The sequence below is a fragment of the Egretta garzetta genome, unplaced genomic scaffold, assembly GCF_000687185.1.
Source record: "Egretta garzetta isolate BGI_Z169 unplaced genomic scaffold, ASM68718v1 scaffold861, whole genome shotgun sequence".
Taxonomy (NCBI): domain Eukaryota; kingdom Metazoa; phylum Chordata; class Aves; order Pelecaniformes; family Ardeidae; genus Egretta; species Egretta garzetta.
In genome coordinates this window covers 160,870-177,223 of record NW_009258497.1, presented here as the reverse complement: position 1 = coordinate 177,223, position 16,354 = coordinate 160,870, and the positions used below count along the sequence as shown (strand labels likewise).

The following is a 16,354-nucleotide window of genomic DNA, read 5'->3' as shown; positions in this document are numbered from 1 at the left end:
CCCCATCCCTGGAAGCATTCAAGACCAGGTTGGACAGGGCTCTGAGCAACCTGATCTAGTTAGTGGTGTCACTGCAGGGTGGTTGGACTAGATGACCTCTAGAGGTCCCTTCCAACCCAAAACATTCTATGATTCTATGATTTATGAGAACAGGTATGGGAGCAGAGTTTAGAGACCTGAATGATTGCCCAGGTGGAGCGAAAGCCCCGGGCAGGAGCTCGAGTATGCTATCCAGCACCAGGAGACGCATGCTAGGGACGCCTTGGCCACAGGGAAAATGCCCGACAGAAGCTGCACCTTACTCGACACGGATGAGGCAACCCTGGAGCAAGAAGCTGCAGAAGAACAGGGTTTTTCCACTGCTCACAAAAGCAAGTTTTTGAACACCACAGCCTTTTACAGGAATGCTCGTGTTACCATCTAATAAAACACTCTCTTGCAGTTTTGTAGCCACCCTTTCATATTTTCTGTTTCGTTTTCAGCTGGGTGGTATTCGCTGTTTTTAAACCCTCCGGTACACGTTTCCAGCACAACCTTCCTGTGGGGATGTAAATGTAATGAAGCCAGGGGCACTCGGATATAAGCAGGTGCTGATTTTTAATTCTGTAACTGCTGCTGGTTTTTTTTCTTGCCAAAGCAGAGCCTGATGCAGGATTCCTCGTGTTGCGTAGCTTTTAGAGCTACAAAGCTGCCACCTGTAAAACTCCCAGGCTCGGTGGATGTTTTAGCATGGCTGGTGTGAGACGTTCGGTGCACATAGCAGAAACCGGAGGCCCTCCACATCAGACACTTCTTTTTCTGTTTATTTATTAAAAGGTTGAGAGTCCTATTTTCTAGTCTGACTTGCTAATAGGCAGTATATACGGGCTAATATTTGACATTATCCCACGCAGCTTCTACGCCGAGCCAGGGGCGTTAGGAATGGTGTTTTTCTGAGTCAAACCCTGTGCCATTTTGACCTCGGGTACAACTCCCCTTTTGCTTATTTTTTTTTCCAAATAGATTATATTCAGTGATTCTTAAAATCAGTCATGTGGGTGTTCACATCGGGTTTCAGTCGAACCAAGTAGGTCAAATCTCTGCTCGTCGCAAAGCAGCTCTAATTCCTGTTCGTTAACCCAGCCTCCCTCTCTTGGGTGTGAGGGTTTACACATCTTCTCCCTTTTCATGCTTTGTCTTGATTTGTTTGCTTCTCAAACCCTTGGTTTTGCTGCAGGTGAGGGGTCATTTGTTTTCCCTCTTTCTCTACTAATAGCAGAGACTTGCTCATTCCCATTTTGCTTATTTCTGCTACGGAGGGGAAGCTAGGAGCTCCCTTCCGTGGACAAACCCAGCTCCTCTCTGGGAAGCCTGAGCAGGGACTACTCTTTGTAAAACGAAGGCAATGGTGCCATTTGTTTTCATGTTCTTATTCCTATGCAATAATGCAGGAATGAGATCGGTTGCCCAGTGAGCAGGGACCGATTTCAGTTGGCACCAGGCAGAGAAAGGGATGCAACCCCACATTTCCCAGTTGCACAAAAGGGCTGTGGCTCCTGAAGGATTTACTTGGACCAAAAATGCTGAGCCCCGGTGGATGCGAGCGCTGCCGGCACTGGGTGGCAGCTGAGCAGATGGATGTGGCCAGCGTGTGCACAGAGGGAACGTGATGAAATTAGGAGAAAACCCATATGCGTGCTCTCTCTCGAACTATTCCTCACGCCACGCCTGAAGACAACTTGAGTTAACAGCCATGCGGGTCGGTTTTGTGTCATATCATCATTACTCGATTCTATAGCAAAGTTGTTAACAGTGTTGGCGTTTACCTTGCAATGGTTATTGCTCCCAAGATAGCATCTTGTGTGAAAAAGGACCTGTTGATACCTCTTGGGATGCTGGCTCCAAGCTTGGGTCTTGTCTGTAAAATTTAGTGCTGCCAGTGAACCTACCTGAGAGAAATCAGAGCAATTCCCTCTGCAGGCCCTGGCTTTACCTAGGAATTCTCAAATAAGAAGGCTGTACCAGTTTACTGGAACGGGGTTGTAAACCAATTCTGTGTTACTGTATTGCTTTTATCTTTCCGAAAGCTGCTGACATCTTCTCACTGGCGCTGCCGTGCCATCAAAAGTTAGCTTTAGGACAAGTCTTTTTTTTTTTTTTTCTGGAAGTAAACATTAACCAGAAAAAGGTCTAACGTTTGTTTTGGCTGTAAATAGGATTTTGTGTTTAAAGCCTTCCCAATTCTTGTTAATCCGATGAAAAGCTGTCTTTTTTATGGACGGGAAAAAAACAGGCATTAAAAAAATGTGAGGTGCTCATGACATCTTACACCGCTGAGCTCGATTTTGCGGAGAACGGCTTTGACCCTTGGTGTTCACGATGTTTTTCATGTTTCTGATCATCTCAGTCAGCTTTTCCCTCCTGGTCCTTTCTCCATCTCCTCCCAGCCTGGCAGGACATTCGCACCAGCCCTGAACAGGAAGGCTGGCTTCATAGCCGTGCTTGCTCCTGTGCGGAACGAGGAAAGTTCTGCCTCTTTTTCATCAGGAGAAGTATCTGATGGAGAAGCAGACCTGGGCACAGATGAATCTCTCAGGGTGATTTTTAGCTCTGGGCAAGCAGCCTTGTAGTTTGGCTTCCTCTCTCGTGCCGAGCCGAGGGTTAATTTTTGGTGGTATTTTGCAGTGCTCCACATCGGGAGATGGGCAGATGCTTCTTTCACTGCGTGGGGAAGGTAAGAGGGGTGGCCAGGGCTATGCCGCAGGGTTGGGAGTGAAACCTGGGCTTCCGATGTTGCAGACCCAGGTCTACCCTGCATCCTTTTGGAGGCTGCAATGCTGTATTCCTCCTGGCAGAGAGCGGAGGCCCGTGCCGTGTGCTGCTTCAGCCAGTTTGATGCTCCATGATCCAAGGAGTTTGGCTCCAACAAACTTGGAGAAGGTTGGGCAAGCAGTGGGCATCGCTTAGGCTGGCTGGGATGCACCAGGGCAGGAGGTGTGTTGTGACTTGGTTTGACGCCACGCCGGCTTTGTGCTAGAAAAGGGAGGGAGTTTTTAGGAAGCAAGAAGAAAGCCATCGCTTTTCAATTTAAAAAAAAAAGGAAGAAAATGGCATCTTCCCAGGTGCCCAACCTGCTAGTGATTGTGTGCACATTAATAGAGCTGCCTGCCTGACCTTCTCATGATAAAGCATCAATAGACAGACTAGAATAAATGGAAACCTCGACGCTATAATTGTTAATAAGCTTGGTCGAGCGCACTCGATATTCCTCACTTGGGAAAAGTTCCACCTCTGTCGGTAACTGTGAGAGCACTGCTGCATTTGGACCCTGCGGAGGCATTTGGCTGAGCATCGCCCAACATTTCTAATTCAGCAGTTGGGGCGGTGCAAAATCAACACAGCCCCCCATCAGATGGGTGAAACCCTGCCTTACCAAGACATCTCAGTCTAACTGTTAACGAGCGATCTAGTGGCATTGCGAGGAATTTCTTTGGAGCTGGTTAGCAGCCCGATGCTAGTTATTGGTTGTAGCGGTGATAAAGAGGGCTGTATGGGAAAAAAAAAAGTGGATGAGCCACAGTTTGGGCTTGTGTAACAGCAACCAAAGGGTTCAGAGATGGGTACGAGATGTACATGGCGTGTTCAAATCGGGGATAACTGCTAAGATAGTGCTAAACGCTTCTGCTGGGGGTTGCTGCTGTAAGGTTTTCCCATTTCTTGCTGACCTGAAGTGAAACCACAGCTGAGTGGTATTTCTGTGGTCGGAGCTGGTTTGGAGTCAGAACTCCCACTCCGTGGCAAATATTTTTTTGTATCAAACGGGGGGGGAAAAAAAAATTGAATTTTGAAATTTGCAGTGGAACAACCATTCTCTTGTTCCAAACAAGTTATTTGATTGTCTATACATTAACCTTTCAAAATAGTTTTATTTCTATGTTCTTTAATACACCATTAGGATAGTTTGAATTCTAATACATAAATGCTGTTTTTACAAGAATTAAATTTAAGGAGCGAGAACACATTTTGCTTTCTGGCAGTGCTTTCTCACGGTGCCTGGGGCTGGGCTCTCCCATCTCCGCCAACTATGGATGCCTCACATTTTATGGGGCAGCAGCTTTGCAGCCCTTGGCGTCGGGGCAAATCCCAATTCTGACCCCCAGGGTGCGAGTATTCGTGTCGGAGGAGCCAGGTGTGCAAATGGGACTTAGTGCGGGGCCAGGTGCTATTTGCTTTTTTAGGCTGGAGCAGATCGGTTACTCTCTTATTGCTTTGCTTTATTATTGTTGTGCGATTCCTCCTTCAGAGAAGCAGGTTTCGATCTGCAGCTGAAAAGTATTCCCAAAGCGCTATTTTAATATTTATTTTCATCTGACTTCCTATTACTGTGGCAACGTGCACTTTGAATTTCATTAGTTTTATGCATTTAAGTTCCCTTTTTAAACCTTTATAAGGTCAGGCCCTGCTTGGGTAAATCAACAATTTATTAAATTTGAGATTCTGAGTAATATTTTTCCTTAAAGAGCTGTAGATCACAGGTAGTAAGGGTGTTAGGGCTTCTGCCTTTTTGAGAAACATTTGGTGAGCACGTGCACCAGATGATTCTGTTACCTAAGCCCCTTGTAATTACATAAACATTTTCCATTGCAGATTCATTCTCGACAGTTCATGGTCCAGAGAAAGGGTGGGGAGCTTGCGTGGTGGGGGGCTGAGCATCCTATGTGGGCTATGGGGATCGCGGCCTAGCCGGTGGCAGGCACAACACCAAGCTCAGTGTTGCAGCTTCTGGGTAGCTGGGGTTCCACGGGGAGGTTTCATAGCCCTGTCCTGGCCACCCGATGCATCCCAGCTACTTTTCTGCCTGGCCAAGGCTCCCATCACCCAGAAGAGGGTTCAGCTGGGGAGGGAGGGCAGCCAGCCCCTGCTCCCCATGCTTCTCCTTTTCATAGTGATTAATAAAGCAGAGCTGATGCCTTCTTTCTTAATTTGCCACTGCTGTGGCCCCTTGGGACAGAAGCCCTCAGTTGCTTTCACATGTGACTTGCACAAGGGGCGGGGGCGGTGCGCAGCTTGAGAGTTGAGCAAGTATAAGTAGTCCTCCTTTGGGCTCCTGGAGGGGTTTTCCTTCAACAGGTAGGGGCTCTTTGCAGCCTTTTTGTTTCACAGCCACTCACAGAAGTAGGTTGTGAGATGATGGTTTAGTGTGCGTTGGCTGTCTTCCCTGCAGAAAGGGCCCTGCAATCTGCAAACCAGAGCTCCTGCTGACACTGCCTCTTCAAGCGCTGGTTTGTGCTGGAGGAGCCCCTGGCTGGCAGGGGGCCAGGCTGCCCCAAACTTCTCATGCACTTCTTTTTGTGCAGCTTTCTGACTTAAAGTTCAATTCTGAATATGCTGAATAATTCAATTACATCCCTGCCACTGGGTTATGTAAGCGAAAGCTGGAATTGCGCTTCATTTTGTAAGGTAAAGCGGGTCCTTCTGCTGATCTGAACAATTTCCCTGGTTTGCAGCATGGTTTTGCTGTGCCTTCTTGGCTGAGCTGGGGCTTTGGGGGCCGAGAGGGCGCTTTAGGTGTTTTCTGCATTGACTGGTGTCGCTTGAATATACTAAACCTGGCTTATTCTGTGTATTTTTCACGGTGTTTCAGCCTGCTGAGGAGACCAGAGCAGCTGGATCAGGCTGTGGGCCAGCGGTCGGCATCCCCCTCCCACAGCCCACGGGAGATGAGGGGCCAGGGCCAGCCCGGACCACCGGCAGAGGGACCACGGAGGATGCTGCAGGTGGATGCCAGGAGCCAGGGCTCAGGGAGGTCTCCCTCAGTGTCGCCAGACCGGGGCAGCACCCCTACCTCTCCCTACTCGCTCCCACAGATCGCGCCCCTCCCGAGCAGCACACTCTGCCCCATATGCAAGACGACAGAGCTCACCTCCTCCCCTGGCCAGCCGAACTTCAATGCCTGCACCCAGTGTCACAGCAAAGTCTGCAACCAGTGTGGCTTCAACCCCAACCCGCACCTCACCCAGGTAACGCCTCGTCTTCCTCGGGCAGCCTTCACGGCTGGTTCAGGTGGGCAATGGGGTGGCCGCCGCCAGGGTTTGCGGGGAGAGGTTCTTGTTCTTTCCAAGCACAGAAGTTGTGCTTTTGCTTTTGGCAGCTGCAAAGCATTGCCCAAGAGCAGGGGCTCTGGTGGGTAATTGGGGGATAATTGCGATACTGAGGCTGGGGAGGTAAATTAGGTAAAGGGAAATGGTAGACCACCAGAGAGATTCAGTCCCCGTTGCTGGGACCCCAAAATGCTTGGCTGAGATGAGGTCTGTGTACACAAAACTGCCCTGAAGTCAAAGGGCTCGGCAGCAGGAGGGGAGCGGGGGGGTTGTTGGTGATGCCGAGGTGTTGATCGTCTCAGCCCCTGACTCATCCCTGGTGATGATGATTTGGCGGCGAGCGAGTTTCAGGCAGCATTGGGCTTGGTGGCAGGGGAGAAGTGTGAAGTTGGGCATGAGACGATGCCTGGCTGGGGGAGTGTTCTGCACCACCTGGGATGTGTGGAATTGATGTGCCAGGTTCCCGGGGGCAGATGCCGCGGTGAGCAGGGGGTCCTGTGGCTGACTGGGGCGAGGGGCTCCCTGTGCCAATCCATCAGGTCAGAGACCTCCACGCAGGGCGGGAAGGGATGTAGATGTATATTCCAGCTGTTAAGAGGCAAACCATGGGGATTTCTGCTCTGGGGCTTAATAACAGAAGCTTTAAGCCAAAATTTGGAAAGCCACTGTGCCACTCCAGTGTGTGAGAAAACAGGATTTGGGGACCGAAGTCCCCTGGGTACCCACGTTTTCTTGCCAGTAGCTCTTTCTGGTAAGGACACAGTGCTTGCTCCTGACACCAGACACAGCGGTTTCTAAACACCGAGGGCCTCCTGCCTTCCAGCCCCTTTTCCCAGTGCAAGGAGAGCCAGAGTAGCTGATGCCCCTGGTGTAGTGAGACATAATTAGCTGGGTGCTGCTTTTGTACCCCTGAAAAGTGGTACTTACCCCTGCGAAGATCGGTATGAGGTCTCAGATCTTAACAAAGGACCCTGAAGTAGAAATTCAGGCTCCTGCAAGGAAATGCCATGGGGTCATGCTGCTGTTTCACTTGTAAAGTGATTGCTAAACATTTATTTTGTTGTTCAAGCATTGCACTGGAAGTTGACCAACTACTCTGAATAGTAGCAGTCAAACAGCAAATAAAAAAATGCACCAATTGCTCGGTTTCTTGGACCTGTCTCCTCTGCCTTTGCCCCCAGAGCTTTCCTGCAGTGGCCCCTGCCCTGAGTCTCTCCTGGAGGTACCTATGTTAAAATGGGTGTGCCCATGTTAAAATGTGTGTGTGTACGGAGTTTCTGCTTGGCGTCCGTGGGCCTTGTCTTGACATCCCTGGTCCTCTGTGCCCTCTGAGATGTGATTGACTGTGGAGCATTTTTAAACATCGAATCCAAAAAATCGTACCTGGGATAAAAAAAAATGTGGGTTTTTTTTGTTTATTTGTTCCGAGGTAGCTGTTAAATCACCGAAAATATCACATCTTCTAAGAAAACAAAACCCAAAATTGTGTTTTACTTGGCAAATCCTCCCCTGGGCAATCTGTGGGGCTGCCAGAAGCCTCAAGTGTGGCAAGGTGGGAACTCCAGGGCTTGTCTGGCATAACACAGCTACATGCATTCACTTCCAAAACCCTTTTGGGAGCCTGGTGTTTATATAAGCTTGATGTGTCTTTTTTTTTTTTTTTAATACTTTTTTTTAGTATGTATATATTATAAAATAGTTTTTTCTATATATACATATGTAAAAAAATAACAACAGACCTAGTGTATGAGCTGTAGTCCATCACATTCCATCCTGCCACTTAAAAGGAGCAAGAGCAGATTTTTTCAGGCGAGGGTTAACCGTACCCCCATCAAAGCACCTTACCTCGATAAATAGGTGATACCTTCCGCTCAGAAGCACACATGTTCCTTTGAAAAACTACTTATTGTTGTCTTACCTCTTATTTTATTCCTTTTCATGTGGCTTGATGGTCATTTTATCTTCAAGGCAAGCAATGAATTTCCATCGTGACGAAGCAGTTGGCCTCTATGACGTATTGAGTTGATCGCTTGCTGAGGAAAAAAAAAAAAAAATCTTTTTAAATATTTTTTATTTGCTGTCTTTTTAATCCTTCGAGCACTGGCTTGTTCTTGTTTTGCAAGGCTGGGCAAATGGAAGTTCCTGTCCACTGCTGAGGTCACTCAGTATTTTACATGCAGATCACCATATTCTTCCCTCTGTTTGTCCCCACACTCAGAAATAACTGCTGCCATCGCGTTCAATGTGGTTGCGTGCCGGCTTTCTTGTTCATTCACTTACCTCCGATGGTCAGTGCTCTTGCCACAGATAGTTATTTTAAGCAAGGGCAAATGTGAAGCAGGGATCTACGAAGGCACTGTTAAGGATGAGAAGTTACCAATTAGCGTGGCAAAACTGACCCGCTTGCTTACACGCCTGTGTGGGCAATAGGCTTTCGAGTGGAGAGGCGTTATTTTAAATGCAGTATTGCAGCCCTGATGTTCTACGGGGATTTTTAATTTCTCATTAAAACTTTTTTTTCTAGTTTTCCTCTGTGTTGTCTTTGAGGGTTTTGTTGGGTTTTTTTGGACAGCTTGTTCTGCAGGGCTGTTCCAGCAAGGCTGTCATCTCCTCTGGGGGGGAATAGCTCGGTTTCAAGCCAGTGCAATGGGTTTAGAAAATCCTCTTTTTTCTATATCTTTCCCTTTGTAACGCCGCTCCCGTGGCTCTTGCCTGACTGATCCTGCAGCATGTTAGTCTGATTGGATTTGCTCTGTTTGGTACCACAAGGAGTAACCTGCAGGCATCCTTTCTGATTCTCTGGGGTTTTGAAGTGCCACCGCACATTGCTAATTTAAGAAATTAATTTCTTCTCCAGTGTTTTCTTAAAATTGTTCAGGTTTCTTTTAATCATCCCTCCCATCCTAAGCACTAAACCAAAAAAAATTTAGAACTTGGTTTTGATCTTAATTGAGAGCAGTGGCATGGCGTTAAAATATGTGCTGTAGTTAGCGCTGAAATGGAACTCAAAATGTCTAGCTGACAGGTTTGCTTGGAAACCGCTTTGGGATTATAGTGAACCTTTTGTGTTCTTCCTTACATTTCCATTGTGCTTTTTTCTTTTTTTTTTTTTTTTTCAACTTGACATCACGTTCATCAGATGCAGTTTCATAAGTATTCGGATGTATGCAATAGATATTTTTTTCCCCATCCTGAATAAAAGGAGTATGCTTATACATGTATGTTCTTCGCAAAATTATTTTCTTTTTGAAGTCCCTGCTTTTGTCCCCAAGCCATTCTGAATGTATTCGCTGTGTTTGTGACTGTATGAAAGGGTAATAGGTGCTAAACTTCTGTTCTGGTCCACGTTTTTAGCTCTGCTTGGGGAGAATGAAGAGATTCTTTGTACTTTTTACGTTGTGAATATAATGTAATATGAGATATTTAAAATACTTGAAAATCAGTCTGTTCCTTTCATGCTCCGTGCCGTGTAAGATCATCACCAACATTTGATCACAGACCTTTGGCAAGTGAAATGTAGAAAGTCTCAGGGAGGATTAAAAACTTGCTGGTTGGTTTCCCAACAGTGGTCAAGGTTGTTTTTTCAGGAGAGGAAAACCTCTCGGCAGCTCCTGAATTATCTGTAGAGGGAGGAGATATCCACAAATATGACTTAAAGGTTTTGGGCAAATTGTTTAGGTTTTATTAATGGAAAGCACGCCATCAGCTGAGGAGGTGAGGATGAAATAATATAAGGGTGAAAGGACAGGATAGGGCTGTATTTGTCCCATCATAACGTCCCAGTAGATGGTTGTCTGCTCAATGCTGTAAGTAAATGCAGGCAAAGTGGGGCAAAGAAGGAGTTGAGGGAAGCAGAGGGATGACGAGGTCCAAAGCCTTCTTCAGCCCAGCTCTGCCAGCCAGAGTGGTGCCTGCCTGCAGCATCGCCTCATTCATTTAGCAAAAAACCAACCCCAAAACCCAAATGTCACAAATTGTGAAGGTGCTCATATGCTGCTTTTCCTAAGAGCATTTTCCATTTGTCGTTTGGTTCATTGTTTCAACTTTATACTTCACAGCCTCTTAGTGTCCAATTTTCAGTAAAAACGTCTGGTTTTGTGAATTCGGGGACCAATCTGAAGTATTTATGCATCGGGAGGCTTTGGCTTGACTAGTGACCACTGGTTCAGTGGCCCCACGGGCAAAGGGCTGTGCTTAGGGCTGCTGGGGGGGTCGTTAGTCCTACATTAAAACGATGGCCATTAGTAACAGCAGTAAATCCCCAATCCCTTCCTTTCATCCCTCACATCTCCTGCCTGTCATTCACTGAACACCCAAATATTTACAGTCTCTGATGCCCTCCATGTAAGCATGGGCAAAATCCCCGTTGGGTTCAGTGGTTTTACCCTGGGGTCTAATAAATGCCAAAACAATTTTGGTAGGGAGTAGCTGGGCACAGGTCCCTTCTGGTCTGTGTAGCCCTGAAGTCATCAGAGCATGACTGTAATTTAATGTTTCTGTAATTTCTGTGGCTTGAAGCCACGTTTTACAGCATGCTGTGCTCCGACACGCTGCCCTGTCCTTCTCAGGTGCTTGTGTGCTGGTTTCTGGGACTCTGGCCAGAGGGCTCGGGGGGCACCAAGGGGTGAGGACTGGATGAAAAAGGGTGAATATATTGCTTGCCAGTAGATAATTAAACATGATTTTTATGAGGTATTTGCTCTCCCCTGTCTCTCCCTGCCTTTTTAAACCACCAAAATGGTCCTTTTCCTTCCTGGCTCTTCCCTGAGAAGCTGTGGGGCGACGACGGTGTGGCATCTCCTAAATTTCCAAGTTTTCTCTGGGTGCGTTGGCTCTGACTTTGATTTAGCTGGTTGCCACTGATGGCACAGAGGAGACAGAAGATGATGCTTAGGCAATCCCTTCTCTTGCCAAACGGCAAAGCCGACAAGGTTTTCTCCTCCCCTTGGGACCTGGCCAGCTATTCATCTTCCCAGCGGCGGTGACGTAGCCTCGGCTCTCGGCATGTGTGTGCCACTGCATTGCCAAGACTGGTTATTGCGCTCGTGCAGGAACGCGAGGCTGTGTTCAGGGATTATCATCGCCCCTTCCCTTAAGGAATGGGTGCTGAAAAATGCTGGATCTCAAACAGCAGATCCCGTAGTCAGATAACATTTCACAGTAGGTGTGTCCCTGGTTTGGCATCCCCCAGGGGATTTCACCCCCAGGTGTTGCTGATTGCGGTGGCCATGGTAGAGGAGCTGGTGGTAGCTGGGGAGTTTAGGCTGTAGGGCTGGCTCTGTAAGCAGCGGCCCTCCCTTCTCTGCACTTTTCAGCAAGTTCAGGGGTATGTTTTGGTTTGGTTTTTTTTTCCTCCTGTGATCAGATCAATACCCAGGGTGCCCTTGGGTGGGCAGGATTTGCATGCTGCTGTGGTGTTAGACAGCTCCTTGCACTCCTATGTGGTAAGGTTGCACCCTATATCCAGCCAGACCCCTGTGCTGCTGAGTCAAGTTGTCCCTTTTGGAATTATTTCTCTTTTGAGATCATCCTTCTTCATGATACAGCTGTAAAAATAAATCTGTTGTTAGCATTGCGTTGCGGATCCAGGAGAAATTTTCCATTGGATCAGGCTGTGCGATAGAAGGGAAATGCGGGTTTTATTCCAATTTGTTGTTTTTTCTTAGCAGAGCTCTAGCCAACAGTGACCCCTATGCGCGGCGCATGATGCTCTCTGCAGGAGCCAGGGCTCATTGTGGCTGCTGCCTTCTCCTAAGGATGCATCAATTTGTGCTGCATCTGCCCCAAGAAGCACGTCCGTGGGCAGGGATGCTGCTGCGGGGCCGCTCCAGTCCCTGGCGCTTGGGGTCAGTGTCTGCAGCGTGGGCCGGGATGTGCCTGGCCAAAGAAGCCCTGCAGCTCAAGAGCACCTTGTGCTGTGAGCATGATGGAAGAGCCAGGTGCTAAAAACGTGCTCTTTGAGGTTGCAGTGAATATTCTGTGGGTTTTTTTATGGTGAGAAAATATTGATAGGAACCTTGAATTTATTGCCCTGGACCAACATGGCGGGGGGTGGTGGTGTGTGTGTTTCCCATATTTTAGCCCTTCCTCATCATTGCCCTTCACCTCTTAATCCCCTTATCTAGGGGGAGATAGTATCCCAAGTATCCCAGCCCTCACTTCATCCTGTATCTGCAGTGTTGCAGCAAAGGATGCTTCTGTTACCTCTTGCTTGGAGTTTTTTTAATTTATTTTATTTATTTCTGCTCTGTTTTTAATGGGGTGATTAGCACTGAAGAAAGCAACTAATATGAAGCTGGAGAGTAGTGTACTTGTACTTGCTGAGGCTTTCTACATAAAAATTACTCATTTGCCTTTTTGGGCCCTGCTGCAGCCCGAGCAGGGGCTTCTCCCAGCCACCTGCAGCAACGTGCGACTTGTCTGTTTGATGGATAGCAATTTAAGTTAGAGCCAACATACAAAAAAAAAAAAGGCTCATGAGTAATCCTGGCTGTTCTTCCCAGTATGCTGCCTTTTGCTGCGCTCTGTGTATATGGTTCAAATAATGCAAAATTCACTTGCAGAAAATGTCAAAAAATGTCTTGGCTCGATGGGTCCCGGTGACTAACAGGGCTGGTGCTGCTCCTCACGGTGGCTCCCCTCTGCCGACGGCTGGCTCCCATGAGCTGGGACCCAACTGCAGGGAATGCATGAGGGTCCACAGGGATGCGTTAAATTCTTTGAAGGGGACGGGAGAGCGTGGCTTCGGAGCAATGCTGTGGTGGAGAGGGGTAATAAAACCGATGGTAGATAAAGGTGAAGGCTTCTGAGAGATGGGAAGCGTCTTGCTTGCTTCTTGGCATCTTCTGCTGCTTGATAAATACCAAGCCTGCACATGCTGAGCCACCACCACCCTGCATCGTCCTTCCCTTGGTACATTAAGTTACAGCAAGCTGTTTGCTTGGATGAGGCATGGTTTTCCTCTAGCTTTCAACTCGCGTATCACTTTAACATTAAAAAGAAAAGCAAGCAGAGGGTTGGGAGCTGCTGTCAAGCTCTCCAAAGCAGAGCGGGCTACCGAGTCAGAGGCTCCCTGCGTTTTTTAAAAGCTTCACTGTGTCTGCTACTTGTTTTCGGTTCCCTCCCCTGGATGTCTCCAGGCAATAGGATCATTTACAGCCTGTGGTGGTGGATGGAGCTATTTTGCTCGCACGGATGCCGCTCAAGGTTTTCCTACCAGTCGAGCGTGTGAAATCTCAGATGTGGTTGAGTGTCCCTCTGCATCCCAAGCACAGAATGTCCCCAAGAGCAGCCGTTGCACAGGGCTTCACAGCCCTTGCTTGTTCAGTCTCATTTGTAGCGTGTGCTTGGTGGTAAAACGCTGTGCTGCCTTTGGGGAGTGCTTGGGAGGAAACTTCGAGCACTTTCAGTGTCTCAACAGGGATTGAGTTAATCTCGGCTGAGTTAATTCCTATTTACCACCTTTCTACAAGTGGCAGGGAGGGTATAATGGGGGGTGTCAGACGCTACCTGCTCTGCATCCTCTACAGCTCAGAGGGGTGCCCAGTAGGAGAGCCCCAGCGTGGGAGGAGACACCGTGACCATGGCTCTTCCCACCCTGGCTGATAACGACGCATGAGGTTCATTTGGTCCTTAAAGACAGTGGCACTTGGAAGAGGTGGTGACATCTCAGCAGCATCTTTTTTGACCTGAATTTCAGCTGATCAGCAATGCTATTTATAGAGCTGTGTGGGCTCCCATCACCAGAAACCCAGCTTGCTTCTTCCTAACCCCATATCTTCTCTGTCTCTTGGCCACGGTGACGTTTAGGTGCTGAGGTGAGGGATTTACATAGTGTGGTGGACCAAAAAGTATCATAGACTTCTGAAAACAGCCCTGTGAATGCAGTAAGGTGTTTGTGGGACAGCCGTTCAGGCCTGCTGAGCTGTTCCTCACTGCTTTAACTCAAGCTCATACAGCCTTGCTCCTGTTCCTCGCCCTCCTGTTGTACCCAGCTCCTCATCTCAGAGAGGTAATATGCAGCCTTGCTCCTGGGCAGCCCTTATCTGAGGGGCTGTGGTGCTAATTGGGCTATGAAAACTGATTATTTTAACTCTGATTGAAGTGCCATTTTATCTAGGCTGTAAACCTTTTGATCGAGGACAGCCCAAGGGTGGGATGTTTCAGTTCTGGATTCAGTTCGTGTTGTAAAATAGGCTGTGCCGCTGCCTTGGCTTTCTGCTCTGGATGAAATCAAAGCCAAGTTGTTGGTATGGCTCAATAGGGGAAGATGTGGTCTTAATGGGATGGGAGGAGACTATACAGCAGGTCTGTGGGATTAAAGGTTTGTCAAAATGAGTTAAGGCATGGACGTACCATGGTGCGAAACCAGCTGGAAGTCAGTTTTGAAGACTGAAGGTCCAGTGTGTCCCTCCCCTTCCTCCCTTGTGCCCTGCCCTGCCCGCTTTGATGCCCATCTCCTGTGTCTTAATGAAGGCCCAACTGCTTGTGCAGCAGCCCTGCTGCCTGGTCGCAGCTCATGGAAATTCCCCAAGATGAGAAGATGACTTAACGTTGACTTTTTGCCCCTTCCCCACCTGCTCTGTCACCCCCTTGCTATGCCCAAGCCATGGGGTCAGACCCTTGAGATGGACACCTCCATGGAAGAGGCACGTGCGGTGGGAAGGAGAGATGTGCCCGTTGGTCCTACAGAGAGGAAGTTTTGGTGCCCACCTCCAGCCGCCCCCTCCCCCTTCTCACGAGCACAACACAGTATTCCCATTAGGCAGAAACAGAAGCACAAACACCCGGGCTCGTACGTTAAGCAAAGCCTAGATTATTCTGAATCATCCAATATCCTTATCAGAACGCTACAGGCGCCACTTGCATCAGTCACAGCGCAGGCAAGTGGAGTCAGTGGCAGCACTCTGCCTGTTCTCATTGCCGCAAGCCAGCAGCTATTTGAAGCCCTGTCCCCAAAGAGCAAACGAGCTTGTTGCTACATGTAACTCGGCTTTGCAAGAAACTCAGGCTCAGCAAGTGTCCCCTATTAAAAGCCTGCAAATGTATAGGGGCGCATGTATGGCTCAGCCACTAGCTGGGTGTGCCGGAGTGGGGGCATTGTTAGGCTGGGCTCTAGGAATGGGAACTCCCCTTGGGATTCTAGTTTGGGTTTTTTTTCCCCCCCTCTCTTAATCAGAGAATGCCCTGATGCCTAAAGACATAGGTGGGGGGGAAGCTGGAAAGGCTGTGTCCTCGTGGGGGGGGTTCCTCCAAACCCAGCTTCATCCATGGCTCTGGGCTATGTGTTGGTTCTGCTCAGCTACTCCTGTGCTCTCAGATGCACCAGGTCTTTGTTCCTCCCGAGGAGCCATCCCATGTTTCTCCTGATCTCCTGGAAGACTGGCTTGCTGCTCCTCCCCGCTGTGAACCAGGGGGAACCCAATGCCCAGTAGATAAAATTACCAGGACTAGTTGAAAGGTCTGGCTAAAAACTAGTGGTCTGTGTTAAAATTACCCTGGGGACCTGAGGAAGAGTTGAATTACCTGAATTTCTGGATTCCTCAGAAATAAGAGAGGCTTGTCCTGGAGCACACCTGTCTCCAGTTTGCCCATGATGGGCTGTGTGTGCTCTATGTATTGCAAAAGCTTTTCACCTGCAAACAAAGCAAATACCCTTGGTGTTCGATGGAGCACAGCGTGCTAATGTGGGACAGTAGAGGAGGGGTCCCCCCAAAAGGTGAAGCCCAGTTAAACTGAGCCCTTGCACCTAGGCAGCCTGCCTTCATCTTGTCCTGAGCAACCCACCCAAGGCACCTTTGGCAGGAGGGGGTATGAATCCTGATTTTTTTCTTTTGGAGCCCCAAGTCAGTACTGAGAAGCTAGGCCAGCTAATGCCTCGAAGTTAGGTTTTTTTACAAACTCTACCTTATGTTCTGACCTGCCATGTTAATTTTCCAGATGATATGATTGTGGCTTTCAAATCAGAGAGCGCTTTGAGAAATATCACCAAACAGGCATGCTGCTGCTGCCATCTGTCTTTGAGCTGCTTCTGGGATCCCATTACTTGTTCTCAGCAGACAATCGTTATTGCTTTATTGAATTAGGAAGAAAAAAAAAATCCAGCCACTTCTGAAATATTGTTTTCCATAACTAATTCCAGGTGCTCAATTCTCACTGAGACCTGGGGGATGTGTTGAAATAATGCTTTATGCAGACCCAGGGTGTAAAGTTTTTACAGGTGTGCCCAGAAAAGTCCCATGATCTGATAGTTCTGAAGGATGTGGCATTTGGAG

The 16,354-nt window shown here is 48.2% G+C and overlaps 1 protein-coding gene across 1 annotated transcript in view; it reads left to right on the top strand.

Annotated features, from left to right (window-relative positions):
* The window catches only part of BSN (bassoon presynaptic cytomatrix protein), a 96,775-nt gene that overhangs the window by 11,903 nt on the left and 68,518 nt on the right, over positions 1-16,354 (top strand). Inside the window, exon 2 of the mRNA XM_035901482.1 lies at positions 5,487-5,999. Within this exon, the coding sequence (XP_035757375.1) occupies positions 5,487-5,999 (513 nt within the window). The remainder of the gene's footprint in view (positions 1-5,486; positions 6,000-16,354) is intronic.